Genomic DNA, 23813 nt, shown 5'->3' on the forward strand with positions numbered 1-23813 from the left:
TAACTGCTAAAAATAGTTGAGAGTGATAACTCACTCCTAGGAAGACTTGTTCCAACCCCTACCACCCAGGAGACCTCAGCAGAGATGCTGCTCTTTCTCAGGGAAGAGCCAAAGATAACTAACTTCTGTGATGTGGGAATAAGAAAAAGGGTTAGTCACTGGTCTAGGAAACATCTGGGCCTCCAAAATTCCATCCCTACTACAGTTCATAGGCATAACTGATACCCGTCAGGGCTAAGGGCTAAAGTCAAGAGTACTGGCCTTGCCGCCGCCAAACCCTGGGATCGTCCATCACATCTTGCTTGGATAAAGCCAGAGTGAGCTTAGGGTGTCCTGCTGGGTTAGGACCTGTGTCCATCTCTCTAGGATGACTCAACAGCCAAGGGCTGGGAGGGTGGACCAAGGGCTTTTGGTCTGTAAATACTGTGGGTTTCCAGCGCAGGGCCCACCACTGCCCAGAGCGGTCACCTCTCCACCGGGATCATAGTCTCAATTCCCCTACCGCCTCGGTCTTGACTTTCCCGAAGTTCAGAAAAGGCTGCACTGAGTGGACAGGGCTGAGGAGCTCGTACCCGCGTACCTCGCATCAGCTGTGGCTTGCCGGAGAAAGCCGCCCTGCCGGCGGCTGAGCTGCTCCAGCACCCCATTGGAGGCTGTGCTCTGGCGGTACTGGCACTCTACCCGGAGCCGCCTGAATACCGCGGACAGATTCTGGCCGGCGCTCCGCCCTAGGGTTCCGACTGACAGCAGGGCTGTTAAGTCCCGCCCCTGAGGGTTCGTCCAATGAGACTCAACCTTCAGGTTCTTCTTCACATTTCGTGAGCCACTTCCGGTCCTATTCCGGAAGTCACTCAGTAGAGCCAAATTTGAAGGTGGGTAAGGCGCGGGGCGCGGATAAGAAGCCCGATCCGTCGCGGTTTCCTGGGCTACCCGGCTCTTGAGTCCAGCGAGCATGCCTATCCGCGCGTTATGCACCATCTGCTCTGACTTCTTCGACCACTCGCGCGACGTGGCCGCCATCCACTGCGGCCACACCTTCCACCTGCAGTGGTAAGTGACCGTTGTTTCCCGGCCGGGTGCTCGCTCCCGCACGTCTGCAGGATTGTGGGGTGTCGGGCCTCCGGGCTGCCAGCCCTCGGACCCCAGACAGATGAGGAGGATGGCACTAGGCGGAGCCCCACAAGAGGTTTCCGACCTGGACAGAGACGGGTCAGGGGAGGCATTCGGCAGGAGGTGACAGCTGACCTGAGTCCAGGGGGCCAGAGTTAGTTCAGTGAAGATAGAGACTTCATGATCGGCTTGCAAAGAGATGTAACTTCAAAACCATTAGCTCGGTATAAAGCCGGTATCCACAGTCATCATCACAGCCGCCTGGCCCATGCAGGTTCGCACTGGATTCGGACAGATGGTAATGAAACAACAGAGCCAAGAGCTAGTGGCCATCATCTTTAATCCTAGCTTGCACCCGGCGGGCAAATAAAAACACACACTGGGCTCCAAAGCCCACTCATTCGGCGCTCACAAAGCTACTGACTTATCCGAGTTTCCTAGAATCAAAGGTTTCTAGCTCACCAGACTTATTCACCTGGGCTCCCCATCTCCTTCTCTCTGCACAAACTCTGCGCAAACTGGCTTCTCCTTCAACACTCTGCCATCTTGGCTGCTTCTCCTGGCCTCCTCCATGTAGCCTCTCTCTGCTCTCCTCTCTGCTCTCTCCTCTAATGCTAATCTCAGGAACTGAGAGTGAGCAAGCTCCTGGTCTGCCCCACTTTATAGTGCAGAAATTAAAACCTTTAATCCAATATACAAAATAGTGAAGTCTCTAATACAAAGTTGCTTATCTGAGGCATGGTGGGATTGTACCACCCCACATCAAAAGACTTAGTCCTAAAACCAAGCCCCCGGCTACAAGGATCCTACCTGCCCACAGCCCACCCCCAACACACATTAATATCACCTGGGCCACAGCTTCCATGTGGGCAGCACCATCTTTAACAAAGTGAGCACAATATATTTTATCTGCCCAACACCCGGGCAGAGGTGAACTTTCACTAACTTGACGGGCTCTTTTGTTTCTTTGAGGTAGAAACCTGGTAGGCCTCTGGCTGCCAGATTGGTTGTGGTTAGCTTCATGGTTTGGAATGGTTCTATCCAGAGTCATCTCTTCGGTCAGACACCCTAATGTATTCACTGATGCCAGCAAAACAAGTTAATATCTAAGGGCAACCAGCTGCTCCCTGATCAAGTTGTGCTGCTAACCCTATAGGACCATTCTATTAAATACTGTTGGTGGGAAAAGATTCCTGTAGCAGCAGTGGATAGGCTAATTCAGAGCTCCTTTATCTTTTATTTATTGTGGTTAAAATACATAACAAAATTTACCATTTTAACCAATTTTTCCTATCTTGTTCTTTTACTATGTACTTTTTTATTGTAATAAAAATATATAACAAGGTTTACCATTTTAACCATTTTTGGACTGTTACAAAGTTTATTTAACAAAAAGAAATCAATATGAAAAAGTACATGACCAATTTTAAAATAGACCTTTTGGACGGGGTCACGTGGAAGCAATTGATATCTCTGGTGAACACAGCCATTGTTTATGCTTTTTCTAAGGCTTCTGATGTGATTTTTCCCCTTTCATGGCCATTTCAGTATTGTTCCTTTGCTTACTAGTTGCCATTATTTATCTGCACAGTATCTGTCAGAAGGTTCATAAAGGGATCAAATTCCTTTAATATTCCTTGGACATGTTTGCCACCATCTGGTTCCAGTGATAACTTTTTGTCCAATGATATTTTTTTTTTTAACTTGGAAGGGTGAGCTTTGCTCATGGTGTTTACTTGGTGAGCTCAAAGATGCTTTCCATTTTAACCATTTTTAAGTGTCCAAGTCGGTGGCAGTAAGTACTATTAATAGTGTTGTCTAAGCATCACCACTGTCTATTTCCAGAACTTTTCCATCATTCCAGACAAAAAAACACTGTATCAATTAAACAATAACTATCCATCAACCCTCCCTCACCTGACCTGTGGTGGCGCAGTGGATAAAGCATCGACCTGGAAATACTGAGGTTGCCGGTTCGAAACCCTGGGCTTGCCTGGTCAAGGCACATATGAGAGTTGATGCTTCCAGCTCCTCCCCCCTGTCTCTCTCTCCCCTCTCTCTCTCTCCTCTCTCTCTCTCTCTCTCTCTCTCTCTCTCTCCCTCCCTCTCGCTCTCCTCTATAAAATGAATAAATAAAATTAAATTAAAAATTAAAAAAAAAAACCCTCCTTCAAACCCCTGGCTACCTCTATTTTACCTTATTTCTCCTTGAATTTTTCTATTCTAGGTACCTCATAAAAATGGAATCATGTATTTGTTCTTGTGAGTCTGGCTTATTTCACTAAACATAATGTTTTCAAGATTCATCTATATTGTAGCATGTATCAGGCTTTCATTCCTTTTTGTGACTAAATAATATTCAGTTTTATGGAAGTAACACATTTTGTTTATCCCTTCATCTGTTAATGGATCTTGGTTTGTTTCCATGTTTTGGCTACTAGGAATTATACTACTATAAGTATTGGTATACAATTATATGTTTAAGTTCCTGCTTTCATTTCTTTTGGGTTATATCCAGAGGTGGAATTTCTGGATCATATGGTGATTCTATCTTTAATTTTTGAGAAACTGCCTTACTGTTTTCCATGCGACTGCACGTTTTCTGTTTTGTTTGTATGGTTAGGTGAGAGAAGGGGAGATAGTGAGGCAGACTCCCACTAGTGCCCCCACTGGGATCTACCTGGTGACCTTGTCTTATGCCAATGCTCAACTACCGAGCTATTTTTAGTGTTTGAGGCTGATGCACTCCAACTGAGCTAGCGTCAGCACCCCAGCTGACGTTGGAACCAATCAAGCCCTTGACTGCAGGAGGGGAAAAAGGAGAGAAGGGGGAGAGGAAGCAAGGAGAGAAGCAGATGGTCACTTCTGTGTGCCTTGACCAGGAATCAAACCTCAGATGTCCACACGCTGGGCCCATGCTCCACCCACTGAGCCATGGGCCAGGGCAACAGATTTTCTGTTTCTGTTTTGTTATTATAATAGCCATCCTATTGGGCATCTTTTTTTTTTTTTTTTTATCAACTAATCCAGTTAAAAAATTTTTTTAATTTATTGATTTTAGGCCTTGGCAGGTGGCTCAGTGGATGGAGCATCAGCTGGGCATATGGACGTCCTGGGTTCAATGCCCGGTCAGGGCACACAGGAGAAGCAATCATCTGCTACACACACACACACACACACACACACACACACACACACACTTTCTCTCCCTTTCCTCTTCTGCTGCCAGATGCTTGATTTGTTTGAATGTGGCCCCAGGTGCTGAGAATAGCTTGGTTGGTCTGAGCCCATCAGCCTTGGGTGCTAAAAATAGCTCAGTACTCCAGCGTTGGGCCCAGATAAGATTACTGGGTGGATCCCAACGGATGCATGCAGGAGTCTGCCTCACTATCTCCCTTCCTGTCACTTAAGGAAAAAATATTATTGATTTTAGAGAGAGGAAGAGAAAGAGAAACACCAATCTGTTGCTCCACTCATCCAAGAATTCATTGGTTGACTCCTATGTGTGCTCTGATCAGGAATCAAACCTGCAACCTCGGCATATCAGGATGATGCTCTAACCAACTGAGCTACCTGGCCATGGCTTGGGTTTCTTCTCATTTAATATGTGTGTTTCAGCTATCAATTTCTCTCTTAGCACTGCTTTTACTATATTTCATAAATTTTGGTATGTTGTGTTTTCATTCATTTTAAGGTATTTTCTAATTTCCCTTGTAATTTCTTCTTTACCCTTGGCTGTTTAAGAGTGTATTGTGTAGCCTGACCTGTGGTGGCGCAGTGGATAAAGTGTCAACCTGGAAACACTGAGGTTGCCGGTTCAAAACCCTGGGCTTGCCTGGTCAAGGCACATATGGGAGTTGATGCTTCCTGCTCCTCTCTCTCTCTCTCTCTCTCTCTCTCCCTTCTCTATAATGAATAAATAAAATCTTTAAAAAAAAAAAAAAGAGTGTATTGTGTAATTTTTTTTGTATTTGTAAATTTTCTATTTTTCTTCTGTTACTGATTTTTAGTTTCATTCGTTGTAATCAGAAAAGATACTTTATATGATTTCAGTCTTTTAAAATTTATTAAGACTTGTTTTGTGGCACAACATATGGTCCATCCTAGAGAATGTTCCATGTGCACTTGAGAAAAATGTGTATTTGGCTATTATATGTTTGTTAGATCTAGTTGGTTCATTTTGTTGTTTAAGTGCTCTATTTCTTTATTGATCATCTGTCTGATTGGCCTATCCATTACTGATAGTGTGGGGTATTGACGTCTTCAATTTTTTTTTTAATTATTTTTATTTATTTTTATTCACTTTAGAGGAGAGAGAGAGAGAGAGAGGGAGAGAAGGGGGAGGAGCAGGAAGCTTCAACTCCCATATGTGCCTTGACCGGGCGAGCCCAGGGTTTCGAACCGGCAACCCCAGCATTTCCAGGTGGAGCGAGGCTTTACCCACTGCGCCACCACAGGTCAAGCGACGTCTTCAATTTTTGTTGTAGCACTATTTCTCACTTCCATTCTGTCCAATCTTGTTGTTTTTGGGTGCTGTTGTTAGTTGCATATGTTCTTATAATTGTTATTTCTTCTTGGATTGAAACTTTTATCAACGTAAATAGTCCTTTGTCTCTTGTAACTTTTTTTTCACTTAAAGTCTATTTTGTCTGACAGTTATGTAGGCACCTCAGAAAGAAAGAAGAGAAAGGAAGGAAGAAAGAAACCCCTTCTGGAGGCCCAGCTTAAAGTGGGGGGTGTTATTAGATCCCCATCTCTGAGGGAACTGGGTTTTGACTATTGCCCCCATCAAAGCCTAGAAAATTCAAAAAGCTTGGGAAGGGAGGGCCACGCCAATGGTACCGGAAAAAGAGGGGCCAAGTGGTCGGCGTGCCTGTACCAGTCAGGTCTTGTGGAACGGCTGTCACTGCCTGTGGTGCTGCCCTCCTGTGTGGGAGGCACTGGGTCGAAGAGGAACAGCACAGATGCTTTTGTGGTCATGGTGGCTTCCTGGCCTGTATGTCTCCAGCCAAGTCATAGCTTCTCAGTCTGTTCTTCTTTTCATTCAGCCTGATCCAGTGGTTCGATACAGCACCAAGCCGGACCTGCCCACAGTGCCGAATCCAGGTGAGGGTGAGGGTGTGGAAACACCTCAGTGTCACACACTGTCTCCTTGCCAGGAAGCAAGAATGAGAAAGGTCTCTGGAGCTGATATTTCTTACCCTTTGAACCCTCATGATTTGAGGGTGATCGGGTGATCGTGCCTTACTTATGGTTTTGAGTGGCTCGGGAGGCCTGCTTATACCATGGTAGTTGGCAGTGTCTAGGTCATCTTCACATGGATAGATTTACCCCTGCTCCCCTGCACTTCCCCATTTCCTCAATGCACAGGACCTAGATATGGGATGTCTTTTGAGTGGCCATGATATGGGTTTACAGAGACATGACTTCAGTAACCACCTAGCTGCAAGTTAAGCTGCATGTATACCCTGTCCTCTTGCCCATGAGCCAACAGTACAGTCATACTCTTTCTTGTTCTTCCATCCAGGTTGGCAGAAGAACCATTATCAATAAGCTCTTCTTTGACCTTGCCCAGGAGGATGAGGGTATCTTAGATGCAGAATTCTTAAAGGTACCTAGAATTTATCTCACTGTACTGAACCCCAAGCCCTTTAAGAGTTCTTTCTGCTCCCACCGAGGGAGAGTACCTAAAGTATAAAGGACGAGTTTTGGAGGGGAGACTTTGTAGAGATTTCAAGGCAGAGGCAAGGAGAAGAGAGGGCAAGTGGAGATGAGACAGCCATGGAGAAATACACTGTGAGTCCTCCCTTTGGGATTTCAGAACAATTCCACCCAGGGGCAGAGTGCCTCTCCCAAGGTCCCCTCACCTTGCAAAGGATCTGTTCCAGCCCACTTTGCTGCTTGAACAGTTAAGGACAAATTAGAAAACTCTTCTAGTCCTCAGCCAGGGAAGGTGTGTGGACCCTCTGTTCACAAACCTGGCTGTGTCTCCAAACGGCCTGGGAAGCTGTGTCTTTTCCAGGCTAAGAATAGAGGGCAGAGCCCCGGGAATCAAGATGTGTTCCTAGGGCAGAAACCCACACTGTAGGAGAGGGTGGGTGGATTCCCTCCTACACTACCACCGCTTGCCCCCCAAGTCTGTGTTTAGCTTTCTTTGTGCACAAGGGGGCTGGATTGGCAGAAACCTCTTGGGAAGTGGGATTGGGGTTTGCAAGTGAACCTGGATTCTGAGGGTTAATTTGCTGGGCATCTGTCAGATAAGAGTTCATTTGGCCCTGGCTCCAGGGTCCCATGATGTCCTTGGAACCTCACTGCTTCAAGAACATGGAGCTTTTGTGTTTAAAGCCAGCATGTTCATTGTCATGGTAACTGCTCCCAGTTTTAAGCTGTGTTCTGTGAAACGGGCAACAAAGGCAGCTTCATTTCTTTCCAGCTTTTAAAGCCAGATCTAGGAGACAGGGAGGCAACATCTTGAGTAGTCATCCTGCTTGGGTGTGGCAGGAGCCAGGGTACTATGGGTAGTTTTTCTTCTCAGACAGCCCATACATGTCCTTCTCAACCCACCACTTCCATCCCCAGATGTTCATCCTATACTGATCACCTCATCTGCTGAAAGCACCCTCCCCCAGAATCCTGGGGAGAGATTTTGACCACATGGGGCTATCTACCTACTGGGGCTTGGCCTTAGTATTGGTCACATGTGAGATTCTGAGTCTTGTGTTGACCTGGGAAGGGTGATCTGGAGGAGGATTTGCCTGGGTTCCATCCAGCTCCCACAGTGGATCCTCGGCCACGCCTTTTGGTTCTATAGAGCCTGCTGCTTATGGAGCAGGTACCTCTCTTGCCCAAAGGGGTGTTGCATGCTCTGGATTCTTGAATGGGAGCTGGGCTGAGTTCTGTCCCAGATGCTCAGCGGTTCTGCCGCAGTGGCTCTGGACTGTATACATTCCAGGCTTCGAGAGGCGCACAGCAGTTCGGTTAGAACCTAGCACATGTGAGGTTTCATCCAGGGGCTCAAGGTTGTGCTGGCTTGCCAACTATATTAAATTCTGAGGCTGGAAGATTTGTGGTTCACAGAGCAAGCTTGGAGCTTAGAAGAGAGGTAAACTGTGAAGCAGGTAGGACCCTAGGCTGGAGGGAAGGCATGGCGGCCCAGGATCCTTGGCCATGCCAACTTTGTGTTCCCAGTGAGTGCAGCTGATGCCCAGAGAGGGTAAGGGCCAGCACAGGACCAAGGAAGCAATAGAAGCCTCTGCTGTAAGACTGAGCGCACAGACCCAACTTAACTTCTGTTACCTCTGTTCCACCTCTTTCCCTGACTTGGGGTCTTGTATCTGAGATTATTTCCCCCATCTTACCTACTTCTTAAAGAGGCACACAGAGATAAAACCAGGCTTCTCTCTCCATTGTCGGCTCTGCTTGGCCTTGAGGTTCAGCAGAGCTATGCCTCCCTAGACCGACAGGCTTCATCATCCTCTCCTGGGGCTCCCCACAGTCCAATGGGAGGCCAGGCGGAGGCAGTGGTGATGCCAGCTGCTGCTCATTGTGAGCTTTGCCTTGCAGAACGAGCTGGATAATGTCAGAGCCCAGCTTTGCCAGAAAGGTGAGTCAGTAAGGGACCAAGGGATGTGGGAAGCCTCCGACTTGGGTGTTGATAAGAGAGGCCCCAGGGGGAAGGCCCCCAGTCTTCTGGTGGAGCCGAGGGCTCTCCCTGGTTTAAATGTGTAAGAGTCTTGCCAGCTCTGTGACTGAAAGGGAGAGGAAAAGGAGGTGGCTCGAGCTGTCTAGGTGAGCCTCCTCTCTTTGCCTGAGGATTCTTGCCCAGCAGCCAGGCTGGGAGGCTGATGCACCAGAGCATTTATAGGCCAGGTGTCGGCCACAGACTTTGGCAAGAACCGGCCTGATTTCTGGGATGGCAACTTAACCAGACCCATGGGAGTGGGGAGCAGTGAAATCTTTACTTGAGTAGTCCCACACAGCAAAAGGGTCCCATCCCCTGAATGAAGAGCCTAGCTTGGCTTCCTGGTTTGATGCAGGCCAGAAAGAAGCTGCCATCCAACTTTCTAGCCTGGGACTTGTTCCTCACCGGTCCCTGGGGTAGGATGCTGAAGCCCAAACACCCAGGTTCTCATGCTGATAGGTGCTGGGCCTCTCCCCTCTCCCATCTCCATCCCTGCTCTAGAGAGGGAGAAACAGGACAGCCAAGCCATCATCAACACTCTGCGGGACACGCTAGAAGAGCGCAATGCCACCGTGAGAGCTCTGCAGAAGGCCCTAGACGAGGCCGAGATGCTGTGCTCCACCCTCAAGGTGGGTCCCCGGGGCTGTGGACACCAGCCGGTGGGGAGATCTTGCCCAGGCCCGAGCTTACCGCTCTAGGGCTTCACTTCTGGTTTTGCCATGGTCAGTGCCTTGGTGTACACTGTCGAGAAATGGAGGTGAATTCCTTCTTCCCCGGGCCTCCCATACTGTGCCCATCCAGCCCATGAGAAAAGGGCCATAATGCCATGTTTCAAATTTGGTACTAGGGAGGTTGAGGAGGTAAGGCCTTCCCAGTACTCCATGGAGGGGCTGCCTAGCCAAGACCTTGGTGAGGCTGATACATGTTTCCAGAGTGGTTTGTACTCCACTGATGAAGCCCGCCCGAAGAAACCGCCCTTCACACTGTAGTCCTTGGCTGGGCTGCTCTCTCAGCCAGATCAAACAGCACCCTAGGCAGGAGCAGAGGCCTTTGAAGTTGGCTGTGCCGAGCTGACCGGGCAGATCAAAGCCGACAGAGCCAGCCGTCCTAGACCCAGATGAATTTTGTATCAGCCTGGGTTGGTGAGCCTCTTGCTCTCCAAGAGGCATGAGGCGATTGATCTGAACCCACAATTGATATTCTGGCTTCGTAGCAGGAGCAGCCCTTGCTGGATGCCGTTTGAAAGGGAAAAGGAGGCATCCTGTGAGCAGACAGGGCCCCGGGGTGTTCATTATCTCTGTTCTTGCTTGGTGGCTGGTCAGGATCACGTGGCCTGGCCAGTGGGAGGGAAGGAGAGAAGCAGCCCCCAGTTGCAGAGCAGGAGTGTCTGGTGTCATTCTAAGAGATGGAGCAGTCTTGTGTCCAGGGCAGCCCGGCCAGCTACCTCTGGCAGAAGGGGAGGCCTGGATTTGTGCTCTGGGCCTCTCCAGCTTTCTGCACAATGTGCACTGTGAGACCCAAGCACGGGAGCTGGGCAGCCCACAGTGAGCCAATGGGGGCTGGCAGTGCTCTGTACCTGTGGTAAGACATCTCAGGAGGAGCAAGCAAGGAGGTGAGGAAGCCACTGGCCTACGGCCTCTTAGCAGAAGAAAACACCAGTTAGAATGGGGCCAGCAGCCTGACCAGGCGGTGGCGCAGTGGATAGAGCGTCAAACTGGGATGCTGAAGGACCCAGGTTCAAGACCCCGAGGTCACCAGCTTGAGTGTGGACTCATCTGGTTTGAGCAAAAGCTCACCAGCTTGGACCCAAGGTCGCTGGCTCGAGCAAGGGGTTACTCTGTCAGCTGGAGGCCCGTGGTCAAGGCACATGTGAGAAAGCAATCAATGAACAACTAAGGTGTTGCCACGAAAAACTGATGATTGATGCTTCTCATCTCTCTCCATTCCTGTCTGTGTGTCCCTGTCTATCCCTCTCTCTGACTCTCTCTCTGTCTCTGTTAAAAAAAAAAAAAAATCTTTAAAAAAAAAAAAAAGAAAGAATGGGGCCAGCAGCCTTACCTTCAAGGCTTGAGGGACACATGGGTATCTGCACTTTCTTTTTTTTTTTTAGATTTTATTTATTGTTTTTATGGTGTGAGGGGAATGAGAAGTATCAAATCACAGTTGTTTCACTTTAGTTGTTCATTGACTGCTTGTCATGTGTGCCTTGACCATGCAAGCCCAGGGTTTTTACAGAGACAGAGAGAGAGTCAGAGAGAGGGATAGACAGGGACAGACAGACAGGAACGGAGAGAGATGAGAAGCATCAATCATCAGTTTTTCGTTGCAACACCTTAGTTGTTCATTGATTGCTTTCTCATATGTGCCTTTACAGCGGGCCTTCAGCAGACTGAGTAACCCCTTGCTCGAGCCAGCAACCTTGGGTCCAAGCTGGTGAGCTTTTTGCTCAAACCAGTTGAGCCTGTGCTCAAGCTGGCGACCTCAGGGTCTCGAACCTGGGTCCTTCCATATCCCAGTCTGACACTCTATTCACTGCGCTACCGCCTGGTCAGGGGGTATCTGCACTTTCAAAAGCAGAAAGTTCTGGGGTAGAGTTCTCCCTACGACTTTAGCCATGGCCCCTGGCATCCTCCAAGTAGCAGGTGTGTATGGTGCGTTTGTTCTTCAGAAGCAGATGAAGTTCCTGGAGCAGCAGCAGGATGAGAGCAAACGAGCACGAGAGGAGGCCCGCCGACTCAAGAGCAAAATGCAGACCATGGAGCGGTGAGCTTGCAGCTGAGGCCTGCCCTGTCCTTGCTCCCGGGGCCACTGGGTCTGGGCCCAGGTCTACTCACTCGGCCTCTGTGGACTCCTCTACTTTCCATGAGGCCCTTGACACATTCTTCCCCTTGCTGTGGCCTGTGGCCAGGCGATCTGGCAGGTCTTGCGCTCCAGAGCCTCTCTCCACAGATCCCTGGACTTGGGGACCTCCCTCAGCACCCCTTCCCCCAGCAGCATCCCTGCAGCTGTACTCAGCTCTGCTGTGCGGCCTCACTTTGGGCAGACCCACCTGCTAAAGCATCCTAGCAGCCCAGACTGTCACCATAGCAACAGCAGCAAAGGGAGGCAGCGCTGCACTGGGTACCTGCCCATCAGCCTCCAGATTCTAAATGCCGTGGGCTGGGTGTTTTTCAGGATTGAGCTCCTACTCAAGAGCCAGCGGCCTGAAGTAGAGGAGATGATCCGAGACATGGGCGTGGGCCAGTCAGCGGTGGAGCAGCTGGCCGTGTACTGCGTGTCCCTCAAGAAGTGCGTGCTCTGGCCCCTTGTCCAGCCCAGCAGCTAAGCTGTGGCGCCGCAGCTGTGCCTTTCCATCTGCTGCCCCTCTTGCGAGGCAGAGCAGGCACTGGAGCCGTGCTGCCTCAGTTTGAGCCCTGACCCTGCCTCTCAGTGTGTGGCCAGGAGCCAGTTTGCTAGCCTCTCTGACTCAGCTTACTGAATGGAGATAGTAATAACTAGCCTCATAGGATTATTGAGAGAATTGAGTGATTACAAGTGTTATTTCTGAGGAGGTGGGCACAGCTCTCTGAGCTGTCAGCCTCATCGTGATATCTGCAGCCTGTTTCCTGTCAGCACAGTTACTGACCCTGCCTGACTTGCACCAGAAACTGCACTCAGATTCTCTAATACTGTGGGTGGGAGGTTGGGGAAAGGCCACTTGGCTGACAGGCACTGAGGATCACAGATGTCTCCTGTGGGGGCCAGGCAGTGTAGGGGCCTCCTGAGTGAAGCTGGGGCTTCGCGCACACCATCTCAGACCACCAGTGCCTGCAGGACGGGGCAGACTCACCAGCTCTCCTTGCACGGGGTACAGGGCCCTCCACAGCACCACTCTGTTGAGCTCAGCTGTCAGTAGGAATGGTACCAGGGGAGGGGTTGGGCTGGGCTTTGTATTTGGTCGGGGCTCTGTCTGGCCAGCAGGTATCCTGTTCAGAGATCTTTTTTTTGGCACCTGTGTAGAGAGTATGAGAACCTCAAAGAGGCACGGAAGGCCTCAGGGGAGCTAGCTGACAAGCTGAAGAAGGACTTGTTTTCTTCCAGAAGCAAGGTAACTTAGTGGGGAGCGGAGAGCGAAAGGGGATGTGGCTGTCCTTTTTCCTGCTCATTCATGTCTCCTGAGCAAAGCCAGGGTCCTGATGGTGCAGCTGATTCCATGGGGCTGTTGGGTGACTCACAGAGACTGGGTACTGGTCCTCATTGGCGTTGGCTCTGGCTATGTGGCTTGTCCATTTAGGCTGGCAGGTCAGGCTGGTGCTCTCTTAACATGTGCATACTTAGGCTCCCCGCGGCTCTTCCTGGCTGCTGGGCGCCTCTCAGCTGGCTGGAGAGCGCAAGTCCCGAACATGACGGCTTCAGAGGTCTGTGCGCACCAGCCCAGAGTAGAGGGCTCTTGGCAGCTGATTCCGTCAGCACAGCTGCTTTTATTCCTGGGCCTGGCGCCTCCATGGGCTGCAGGGTGTAGGAAGCAGCCCTGACTCCTGAGCAGCTCCAGAAGGACATTGCTGGACTACAGCCAAGCCCCATAGAGCTGGGGTCCCCCCAGAGTCCCCATACTCTTGACCCTGGTCTACTATGAGCAGGGTAAAAACAGATGGGGGCAGGGCACATGGGCACCCCTTGACTTGTCCTTATTCCCTATACTTTCTTGCAGTTGCAGACAGTCTACTCTGAACTGGACCAGGCCAGACTGGAGCTGAAGTCGGCCCAGAAGGATTTACAGAGTGCTGATAAGGAAATCGCGGTGAGGGTCATCCCTGGCCTGACAAGAGTGAGGGGTGGTTTGTGTGCTCGCCAAGAGCAGAGGTGGGCTAGCTCTGCCTGGGAATCTGCTGTGCCCAGTCAGTGGTGGTGGTTGTGGGCTCCCTGCGTCCTTCTGGGCCAGGGTGGGTCAGGATGGAAACACTGACCCTGGTCTGGAGCCTGGGCAGACAGCACCATGGGTCTTCCCTCAGAGTCTGTTCTGTACCTACAGACTCGAGGTCACCAGGGGAGGAGCTTTGCCAGTGAAGGGCTTTGGGGCCCGGTGGCCCTGGCCCCGGAGCCTGATGGGTTCAGGCCTGGTCCTGTTCCCAGTGTGTTTGAGCTCCTGAGTGTTGCTCATGTCTTGGCCGTCTGTCTGGACTTGCTGCCTCAGCTTTTCTTTCACACTTTTCCCTTGCCTTCCCCAAGAGCCTGAAAAAAAAGCTGAAGATGCTTCAGGAAACCCTAAACCTGCCGCCGGTGGACAGTGAGGCTGTGAACCGCCTGGTTCTAGAGAGGTTCGTTGACCCTCTGGGGTGGTGCAGGGGCCACAGCTGGAAGAGCCCCCTGCAAGGCTCCTCTCTCCTTGGCTTTGGCGGGGTGAGTGCTCCCTGTGGGCATAGGCTCTGCACCTCCCGCCCTGGGAGACAGCCATGATTTAGCTGGAAAGCACCTTTAAGGCAAGTTCCTGGCTCTGAGAAGGAGAGGTCAGGTCAGGCCAGAGAGGACCTGAAGATGGTCAGAGAAGGGGCCGGAGCAGCACTGCCTCTGTGTCTGTGTCTGTGTATGGGGTGCCTCGCCATGTGCATCTGAAACAAACAGGAAGCCATTCACCACGAGAATTCCCCTCTGGTCCTGGAAAGGTGGCGCTGAAGCTGCCAGCAGAGGGAGCCAAGAGGCAGTGGGATGTGTCCCTGCCAGGAGCGGCCACCCACTCGAGTGTTTAGAGAAGCCCTCTGGCCTAGAGCATCCGCAGGACTGTCTCCTGTGCAGCTGCCCAGCTGAGGGCCCAGACAGAACGATGACGCAGCCTTTTCCTTGAGCCACTTTCCTTGTCCTTTAGAAAGTCATTATGCCGCCTCTTATCCCCATCTAGGCAGTTGCTGCAGGCTGCCTACCTTCTGACGCCTCCTGCCCCATTCCCATGCCACCACCTTCGCGTGGCTTCTGGCCTGTCCTCTGATTCCTCTGCCATCCCGGCATTAGCAACCCTGGGCATCATACCACCCCTCCCCACCAGGCACCTCACAGACCCCTGGGCACTGTGGCGAGGGCACCGTGCGGCCAGTCTTGAGGGCCATGTTGGATCTTTAGGCTTCAGCCAGATCTCACTGCAAAGGAACACTCCTGACCTTCCTGCTTCTGCGCCTTTCCGAGCGTGGTGTGTCGTGCTCCTCCGCTCTGGGGCAGTCCTCTGCAGAGCCTTCCCCGGGCTCCTCAGCGGTGATCAGCTCTCCTTCTTCTGCACAGCCAGTGCTTCTTTAGAGGCCCTGTCACATGTCGTGGGCCACAGAGGGGCTCTGCAGTGGGAGCCAGAGCTGCCTGCCCGCCCACCTTGGGGTGGGACTGAGAAAGGGCTGTGCGAAAGGACCAGGGGCACACAGCTGTCTGCGAGGGCCTGTGCGTGGTTGATTTTGACATCCTAGACTGTTTCTGCTCCTTCCTCTCCGCTCCACCCTCAGAGCCCATTGGCCAGCACACCTCGGAAGCCCCAGGTGACTCAAGGGCTGTCTCTGTCAGGGGCTTGGTAGGTATAGTGCTCACCCTCAGGGAGCTGCCACTTGCAGAGACCATTTCATGTGGGCTGATACAGTATTTAGGATCCGTGCCCCCTCCAGGCAGGAAGTAAAATCCTTTTATCTAAGCTATCTTTTTTTTTTTTTTTTTTTTTTTTCATTTTTAGAGAGGAGAGAGAGAGGGAGAGAGAGAAGGGGGAGGAGCTGGAAGCATCAATTCCCATATGTGCCTTGACCAGGCAAGCCCAGGGTTTCGAACCGGCGACCTCAGCATTTCCAGGTTGACGCTTTATCCACTGCGCCACCACAGGTCAGGCTATCTAAGCTATCTTGAGGCTGCTACTTGCAAGCTCCACGGTGCCTCCTCTACATCCTGTTCCGGGGGTCGTAGGCTTCATCCGTGCTGTAGTGTGTGCCAGAATTTCCTTCCATTTTAAGACAAAATCAGCGATTACATTTCAAATTTACAAGAATTCATTTTTGCTCTCTAAGTGCATCTTTTGTAAAATATACTATTCCTTGTTTTCTGGTCACATTTTTGTTTCTCTTGGAGTCTGTGTCTGTAAAGCCTGGCCTTCCTCTTAGACTTTCCTCCCATGACTGGGGGTTCCTGACTGCGTGTAATCCTTTGAAAAAGAAGGACAGAAAGGCTGCCTGGGAACCCAACCTAAGTGTACAGGGTTTGGGGAGCGTGTGCGGTGAGCCAGCATCGTGCCGAGTCTCCCATGAACCTAGGACACATGGGGTTTTACTGTCCCACCAGCTACTGTAGGTGGGTTGCTTGGTGTCTGGGGAAAGTCCTCCCATTTCTTGGCCCAGCAGAGCTGCCCAGCTGTCAGGTGCTCTGCCAGTACAGATTTAAGAGGGGGTAGAGCCATGTCCCACCTTCCATCGGTACCCCAGTTTTCAGTTCTGTTTAATGTTCCTGCAAAGCTAGATTTGCCCCCGTCCTTCCTCATTTGTAGACCTCTCCTTGTGTGTTCTGGCTGTAGGTAGGTCTTTTGTCCCCTGGCCATACTCGCTCCCAGAAATTTGGGGAAGTCTATGGGTGCAGCTGGTGGTTGCTAGTCCACTCGTTACCGTAAGATTATCCTTCCCTCCTGCCATTCTAGGGTGTAACTGTCACCCTCAGGAAGCAACTGTCACCCTCAACTACAGAGGGGATATTTGGAAGACCTCTCTCAAGGACCCTAAAGGTCCCTAACCTCCAGGCCAAAGGGAGTTGGGGAAGCCTTTGCTTACGGAAGGCCTGCCAGCTGCCATGAGTTCTTGGAGAAGACACTAACAGTCCCCGTGTCACACAGATGATGGGTCTGCCCAGGGCCTCTGTTCTGTTTTGGAAAGGCAGGCTTTGAGTGTCTTGCTCCACCTCCTGAGGCCCCTGGCATGAAGGCCTGTAGGTAGGCCACAGGTGAGTGTCCCAAAGGTGGTGATAGTATCATCCAGGAGGGCCTTAAGCCAGTGCCTCAGCCACTGAGGGAAGGGTGTTGGGCTCTGACTCTTCCTCCTTGTTGGACTGACCAAAGGAGGGAAGGAAGGAAAGACCCTTGGCAGGAAGGGAGCAGAGTTCGAGCTTCAGAAGAGAAGGGTATATTAGGAACAGTCTGAGGGACAAGAACTGTGTCCTTATGAGCCAGATGTGGGTGTGGGAGAGTGGGGAGCACTGTGAGAACCTTCTAGTCTTAAGTTTAGTCCTGTGGGTAGCCGGGAGGTGCAAGTGAAGGTGACTGCCTTGGCTTGAGTGGCAAGGTCTGCGGGGATGGCAGCAGGAAGTCCTGCCACACGGCACCTGGAGAGCAAAATGGCTGCCCCCAGCCAGACCCTGCCTGTCTCTGAGTGCACCTCTTCACCTCTTCTAACCTGCGCTGGACTTGCTGGGGTTGGTAACAGTGGCAGGATAACACATGCTGCAGAAAGGTTGGCACAAGTGCTTCTGGCTGCTGCTTGGTACTGTGGTTCCCAGAGAGGGAAGCAAAGTAACTGGCATGGAGTTGGTTTGAGATGGGTAGATACACCTGTTTCCCTGGCCAGGGAAAGGAAGGGACAGTCCAAGCTTCTCACATGCCCACCCACCCAACTCAGTGCAGGTAGTTCCCTTTTCTCCGACCAGCACACCCGCTGGGCTCCGGCCCAGGGTCTCATACCCCCCCCCCCCCCCGTTGCGGCCCTCTGTCCCTAAGCAGTGGGGGTGGGGCTGTGGGCAGCCCTGGATGGTTCCTGAGGGATGGGACGAGGGAGGGCTGTCGTGGGATGCCCCTGCCACTCCCCAGAGTTCTCCTACCGCAGGAGCTGGGAGCCCCCAGGCCTGAATGGGTTAAGAAAATCCTGTTGGCTGCAGTTTTTTAATAGAACACCCCCACATCATAAAAGTAAAACATATTCAGTGTTGAGAATTTGGAAAATATGGACTTAGAGGTAGTCCCTGTTGACATGTAGTATACTTCCTTGCAGTCCTTTTTCTATATTGGAGGGGAGAGCAGGGAGACGTGTGTGCACCGAATCAAGTGTTTTCCAAAATTAGTGTGATAAAATATATGTAACAAAATGTATCAACATTTAAGTGTATACAGTTTGCTGGTATTAAATACATTCATAACATGAGCACCATCTTTGCCGTCCTTCTCCAGAATTCTTTTCATGTTGGAAAACTGAAAGTACCCGTTAAACATTAATTCCGTGATTTCTCCCCTTCCCTCTGCCTCTAGCAACCAGCATTCTACTTTCTGTCTCTATGGTTTTGACTATTCCAAATACCTCATATAAGTGGAATCATGCTGTCTTTGTCTTTCGGTGACTGGCTTAATTCACTTCATGTCTTGAAGGTCCACCCATGTTGGAGCAGAATTTCCTTTTTACTTTTAAGTTGAATAATATTCTATTGTATGTATACACCAAATTTTGCTTATCTAGTCAGTGGATGAACACCTGGGTTGCTTCCATTTTTTGGCTGTTGTGAATAAGACTGCTGTGGACGTGGATGTACAAATATCTTTTCAAGATCCTGCTTCCAGTTGTTTTGGATATATACCAAAAGTATAATGGCTGGGTCATATAAAATTCTATTTTTAATTTTCTGTGGAACTGCCTTTCTTTTGTCCACAGTGGTTGTACCATTTTACACTCCAACCAACAAGGTACATGAATTCCGATCTTTCCACATCCTTACCAACAAATGTTATTTTCTGTTTTTATTTTTTGTTTGTTTGTTTTTTTTTCATTTTTCTGAAGCTGGAAACAGGGAGAGACAGTCAGACAGACTCCCGCATGCGCCCGACCGGGATCCACCCGGCACGCCCACCAGGGGCGACGCTCTGCCCACCAGGGGGCGATGCTCTGCCCATCCTGGGCGTCGCCATGTTGCGACCAGAGCCACTCTAGCGCCTGAGGCAGAGGCCACAGAGCCATCCCCAGCGCCCGGGCCATCTTTGCTCCAATGGAGCCTTGGCTGCGGGAGGGGAAGAGAGAGACAGAGAGGAAAGCGCGGCGGAGGGGTGGAGAAGCAAATGGGCGCTTCTCCTGTGTGCCCTGGCCGGGAATCGAACCCGGGTCCTCCGCACGCTAGGCCGACGCTCTACCGCTGAGCCAACCGGCCAGGGCTTTCTATTTTTATTTGATGGTAGCATCCTAATAGGTGTGAGGTGGGATCTCATGGTGGTTTTGATTTGCATTTCCCTAATGACTAGTGATCTTGAGCATCTTTTCATGAGCTTATTGGCCATTTTAGTACTTTTTAATTTTTAAATCCCTTGTCAGAGTCATGATTTACAAATATTCTCTCTCATTCTGTGGATTGCCTTTTTACTCTGCAATAATATCTTTTGATGCATAAAATTATAATTTAATTTGTTTTGTCTTTTGTTGACTATTATACATAGAGTTTTGTATTGCTTTTAAAGTTTAATACATGAGCATTTTACTCTGTGGAAACCCTACTTTAATATCTGTCAAGCTATGAAAGTGCCAGCCCCCAAGAGGGTCATTTTGACTTTCTAATATTGTGCCATTTGCCATAAGTAGCACTGGTGGGTGATAGCATTGATCCATTTACATCAATCTGTGGTCACATTTCTGGCTCTTTGTACAACATTCTGAGAAGTGAGGCTACTTGGTCCAAAGGCAGTAAGTAGCCTTCGTACATTTGGGTTTTGTGTGGGGTTTTGCTTGCTTCCTTGTTTGTCCTCCAGACTGTCACTGGTCCCATGACTGTGTGAAGGACTAAGCCAGGTGATTTTTTATTTTTCTGTAGAGATTAGGACTTCCTCGGAGGGAGACCCTGAGCCAGGTGTGGACTCCAGGCCTCTGGAGCTGGGCCATCTCTGATGCTTGAGGGGCTGCTGTCCTGGGCGGCCACTGTAATCCTGAGTGACCGGTCTGTCTGTGTCTATAGCCCAGCTCCTGTAGAGATGCTGAACCTGAAGCTTCGCAGGCCAGCCTTCAGTGATGATATTGACCTCTCTGCCACCTTTGATGTGGACACGCCCCCAGCCCGGCCCTCTGGCATTCAGCATGGCCATGCCAAGAAGCTCTGCGCAGAGAAGGCACAGTAAGTGGTAGTCCCTGGCCCTGTCTGCTGGAGGGAGCCACATGCAGTTCTTTGGCCCCTTGAGTGTGGCTCTTCCACAAAATACCATGTGCGGGTGCTACTTTGATAAGGAATGTACCTACCTACAAGTTTAAGTTTAAAAAATTTGGCTCTCAAAAGAAATTTCAATTGTATTGTTGATATTTGGCTCTGTTGACTAATGAGTTTGCCGACTACTGGCTAGGGGGACAGGAGCAGAGGGTCCAGGATCATCCTTCCCCTGTCCTTAAGGCTTTGAGAAGCCACGGCTCAGCCCTAGGTCACCATCCTCCCACTCCCGTGGGAAAATGCCAGGAGCGGGTTGGGTATCTAGCTGCTAGGGTCCCAGGGATTGGATGGAAACACTGTATCCAGCTCTGGAACCAGGAATGAGAGGCAGGGCCTAGGGCCGTAATCTGCTGTGTCCCAGGCCTTCCTTGCAGATGATCTCGATTCCCTAGGGAGATGGCCTAGCCTGTGTTCTGAGAGTACTTTATGGGCTGTTTCATTTACCAAGGGTCTCGGGGACGTAGCGTCCCCCTTGGGCAGACAGGGCAAGGCCTGAGCTCCTCAGATGTGTCTGCCTGTGTCAGGGCATGACCGGCTTTCCTCCTGCGGTTGGTGAATCAGTTGGTCTCTCCTGCCCAAACAGAGCCTGGGACATAGTGAGGTGTCTGAGGGCTTGGGGAGCACTGGAACCAGCTTACCGCTGAGTAGATTAGGACAGGGTCCAACCTCCTGCCTCCACCACTCTGGCAGCTGTAGCTGTCAGCTATTCCCAGATCTGCACTTGGAGCAGGGTCACCGATGCTTTGCTCAGCACACAGCCATGACAGCAGCTTTGCCACACAGTGGCCCTGCAGGGATGTGTCCTGGGTCTGACCTCCCCGTCCCGGTGTCTTGCTCACCTACCTCTTGCCTTCCTGTCTCACAGCTCCCCCACTAAGAACATTCCCAAGAAGATGCCCAAAGGCTGCAGGAAGGTAAGGCTTCCCAGAAGAAGATCAGTCAGTCACCACTCACCCCTGGCCAGGACTGAGTGTGAAGCTGGACTTCAGAGAGGGCAGGGTATTGCCAGGGCCCTCTCGGTCCTGGCCCAGGACTTAGGAGTCACCCCTGGATCCCTGCCTATCCTTTCTGCCTCCTAGTGAGGCTTCAGAGGTCCTGATCCTGTTCCACCATCACAACCCACCCCCTCCTTTGCTGCCAGCCAGCTCATCAAATCTGGCTCTGGGCATCCCCCCTGCAGGAGTCCCAACTCTCACTGGGCGGCCAGCTATGTGTGGGAGAACCAGATGAGGAGCTGGCTGGCGCCTTCCCTAACTTCATCCGGAATGCTGTCCTGGGCCGGAAACAGCACAAGAGAGCCTGGGCAGAGCCCTGTCACAGCACAGATGCAGTGAGTATGGCTTCCCACAGCGGCAAGTGCCAGCCATCGTAGCGCGGCGTGAGGTGGCCAGCCCCCTCGCTCATGAACCTGGTCCACTCATCTCTTCCTTCAACTTTAGGTAAGAACAGGCTTCGATGGTCTTGGAGGCCGGACCAAATTCATCCAGCCTGTATCCTTGTTCTGTGGTACTGGGCTGAGCTGAGCTATAGAGCCCACAGCATCCCCCACCTGCACCCCCAGACCCAGCCTGCCAGCGGCTGCAGCCTCAGGTGTGCAGAGCCAGACCTTGCTGACTAACACAGGGCAGCCTGTCCCCGGGTCTCAGCCCTTCCTGCCCTGCACTTCAGTCCCCTCATTAGGCCTTTTCCTTGACATCCCCTTCAGATGGACATGACTATGATCCGCCCACTGCCTGTGAAGCCCAAGGCCAAGGCTAAGCAAAGAGTGGGAGCCAGGAAAGTGCTCCCTCCATCCCAGGCCAAGCTGGATGCTTTCCTGTGGTTGTGAGAACAGGGAGTCTGATCAGTGGCCAGATCAGTGCTTCCAGTTTGTGGGCTGAGGACTGCCTCAGCAGTGTGTTTGAACTCTCTTCCAGGACCAGCCTCCAGGGTGATGGTAGACCAGAAGACGGGGCTGAGGGTGAGGCCCAGACGATGTGCCTTTTCAGTTGTGCCCTGGCCTCACGCCATGCTGGGCCTGGCTGTGGCGACTGTGACCAGCTCACTGCTCCTGCCAGCAGGGCTTGCTCCATGTTGCAGGTTTCCATTGAGATCCATGGCCAGATGTTGGACAGCTTCTGATCCTCCGGACCAGTCTTTTGTTGATTGTATGGACCAAAATGCATGAGGCTTTGCAGGCTGATTTAGCCTGCCCAAGCTTCTGCCTGGGCCAAGCAGGAGAGGGGACGGAGATGGTGGTTAGGAGAGGGTGGGGATGAAGTTTCTATATTGAAAATAAAAAACGATAGACTCTTTTCTTCCTGGGTCTGGGAGTGTAAATTTGCACTTTGGAAAACTGTTTGATGTGACTTGCTAAAGTAGGACTTCACCTAGACTCAGACCCTTGGGCGTGTACCCTCTCACAGGACACAGAGAGACTCTAGCAAGAATGAAATTACTGACACTTGGCCCTGGCCGGTTGGCTCAGCGGTGGAGCGTCGGCCTAGCGTGCGGAGGACCCGGGTTCGATTCCCGGCCAGGGCACATAGGAGAAGCGCCCATTTGCTTCTCCACCCCTCCGCCGCGCCTTCCTCTCTGTCTCTCTCTTCCCCTCCCGCAGCCAAGGCTCCATTGGAGCAAAGATGGCCCGGGCGCTGGGGATGGCTCTGTTGCCTCTGCCCCAGGCGCTAGAGTGGCTCTGGTCGCAACATGGCGACACCCAGGAGGGTCGCAACATGGCGACGCCCAGGATGGGCAGAGCATCGCCCCCTGGTGGGCAGAGCGTCGCCCCCTGGTGGGCGTGCCGGGTGGATCCCGGTCGGGCGCATGCGGAAGTCTGTCTGACTGTCTCTCCCTGTTTCCAGCTTCAGAAAAATGCAAAAAAAAAAAAAAAAAAAGAAATTACTGACACTTTGCACGCAGACTCTTAATGTCGCAGACTCTTAACATGGGCACAGCCCAAAGACCATGGGCAGGGGCCGCATCTATCAGAGGATTTAAGAGCCAGTACAGTGCCCAGTGCCCCCACCCCTTTCTTCTTTGCCAGAAAAGTTTTTGTTAGGTCATGCTGACAGCACAGATAGTGGGACAGAAACTTGAGTGACCATACACAAGGAACACATATTTTGCAAAAACAGTTTTGTTTGTTTGTTTTTTACAGAGACAGAGAGTGAGTCAGAGAGAGGGATAGACAGGGACAGGCAGACAGGAATGGAGAGAGATGAGAAGCATCAGTCATTAGATTTTCATTGTGAGTTGCAACACCTTAGTTGTTCATTGATTGCTTTCTCATATGTGCCTTGACCACAGACCTTCAGCAGACCGAGTAACCCCTTGTTGGACCCAGCAACCTTGGGTTCAAGCTGGTAGGCTTTTGCTCAAACCAGATGAGCCGGCGCTCAAGCTGGTGACCTCGGGGTCTCGAACCTGGGTCCTCTGCATCCCACTCCGACGCTCTATCCACTGCGCCACTGCCTGGTCAGGCGCAAAAACAGTTTAAAAGTCACAAGTGGACAGCTTCTGCCCTTAAGAAGCAAAAGTTAGCAATCCCTAAGGTGTGGGAGAATTTAATTTTCAGAGTTACTATAACATACTATTCAGAAAATCCAGTTCTCAACAAAAAATTACAAAGCATAGTCCAGCTGGTGGCCGCATAGTGGATAGACGGTCAACCCAAAACGCTGAGGTCACCATTTCGAATCCTAAGTCTCGGTTGAGCGCAGGCTCACCAGTTTGAGGGCGAGATCACTGGCTTGAGTGTAGGATCATAGACATGACCCCATGGTCGCTGGCCTGAACCAAAGGTCTCTGGCTTGAGCAAGGGGTCACTGGCTCAGCTTGAACCCCTGGGTCAAGGCACATATGAGAAGCAATCAATGAATAAAGTGACACAGTATGA

The 23813-nt window shown here is 51.2% G+C and overlaps 1 protein-coding gene across 3 annotated transcripts; it reads left to right on the plus strand.

The window, feature by feature from the left end:
* The first annotated feature begins 849 nt into the window (after positions 1–849).
* Positions 850–22214, plus strand: TRAIP (TRAF interacting protein). Of its 3 annotated transcripts, none has more exons than XM_066245236.1 (15): positions 850–1050; positions 6159–6216; positions 6638–6721; positions 8674–8713; positions 9293–9420; positions 11460–11554; positions 11966–12079; positions 12791–12878; positions 13482–13571; positions 14000–14088; positions 19694–19849; positions 20802–20850; positions 21117–21266; positions 21376–21426; positions 21642–22214. In XM_066245236.1, the coding sequence occupies exons 1-15, from the start codon at positions 953–955 to the stop codon at positions 21762–21764; spliced, it is 1413 nt and encodes a 470-aa protein (XP_066101333.1). In that variant the 5' UTR covers positions 850–952; the 3' UTR covers positions 21765–22214. The 3 variants fall into 3 exon arrangements, with proteins under 3 accessions (XP_066101333.1, XP_066101334.1, XP_066101336.1); XM_066245237.1 differs by having other exon boundaries at positions 11463–11554; XM_066245239.1 differs by lacking the exon at positions 6638–6721.
* Positions 22215–23813: the final 1599 nt, after the last annotated feature.

This window comes from Saccopteryx bilineata, chromosome 10 (genome assembly GCF_036850765.1).
Source record: "Saccopteryx bilineata isolate mSacBil1 chromosome 10, mSacBil1_pri_phased_curated, whole genome shotgun sequence".
In the NCBI taxonomy this organism is placed as follows: Eukaryota; Metazoa; Chordata; class Mammalia; order Chiroptera; family Emballonuridae; genus Saccopteryx; species Saccopteryx bilineata.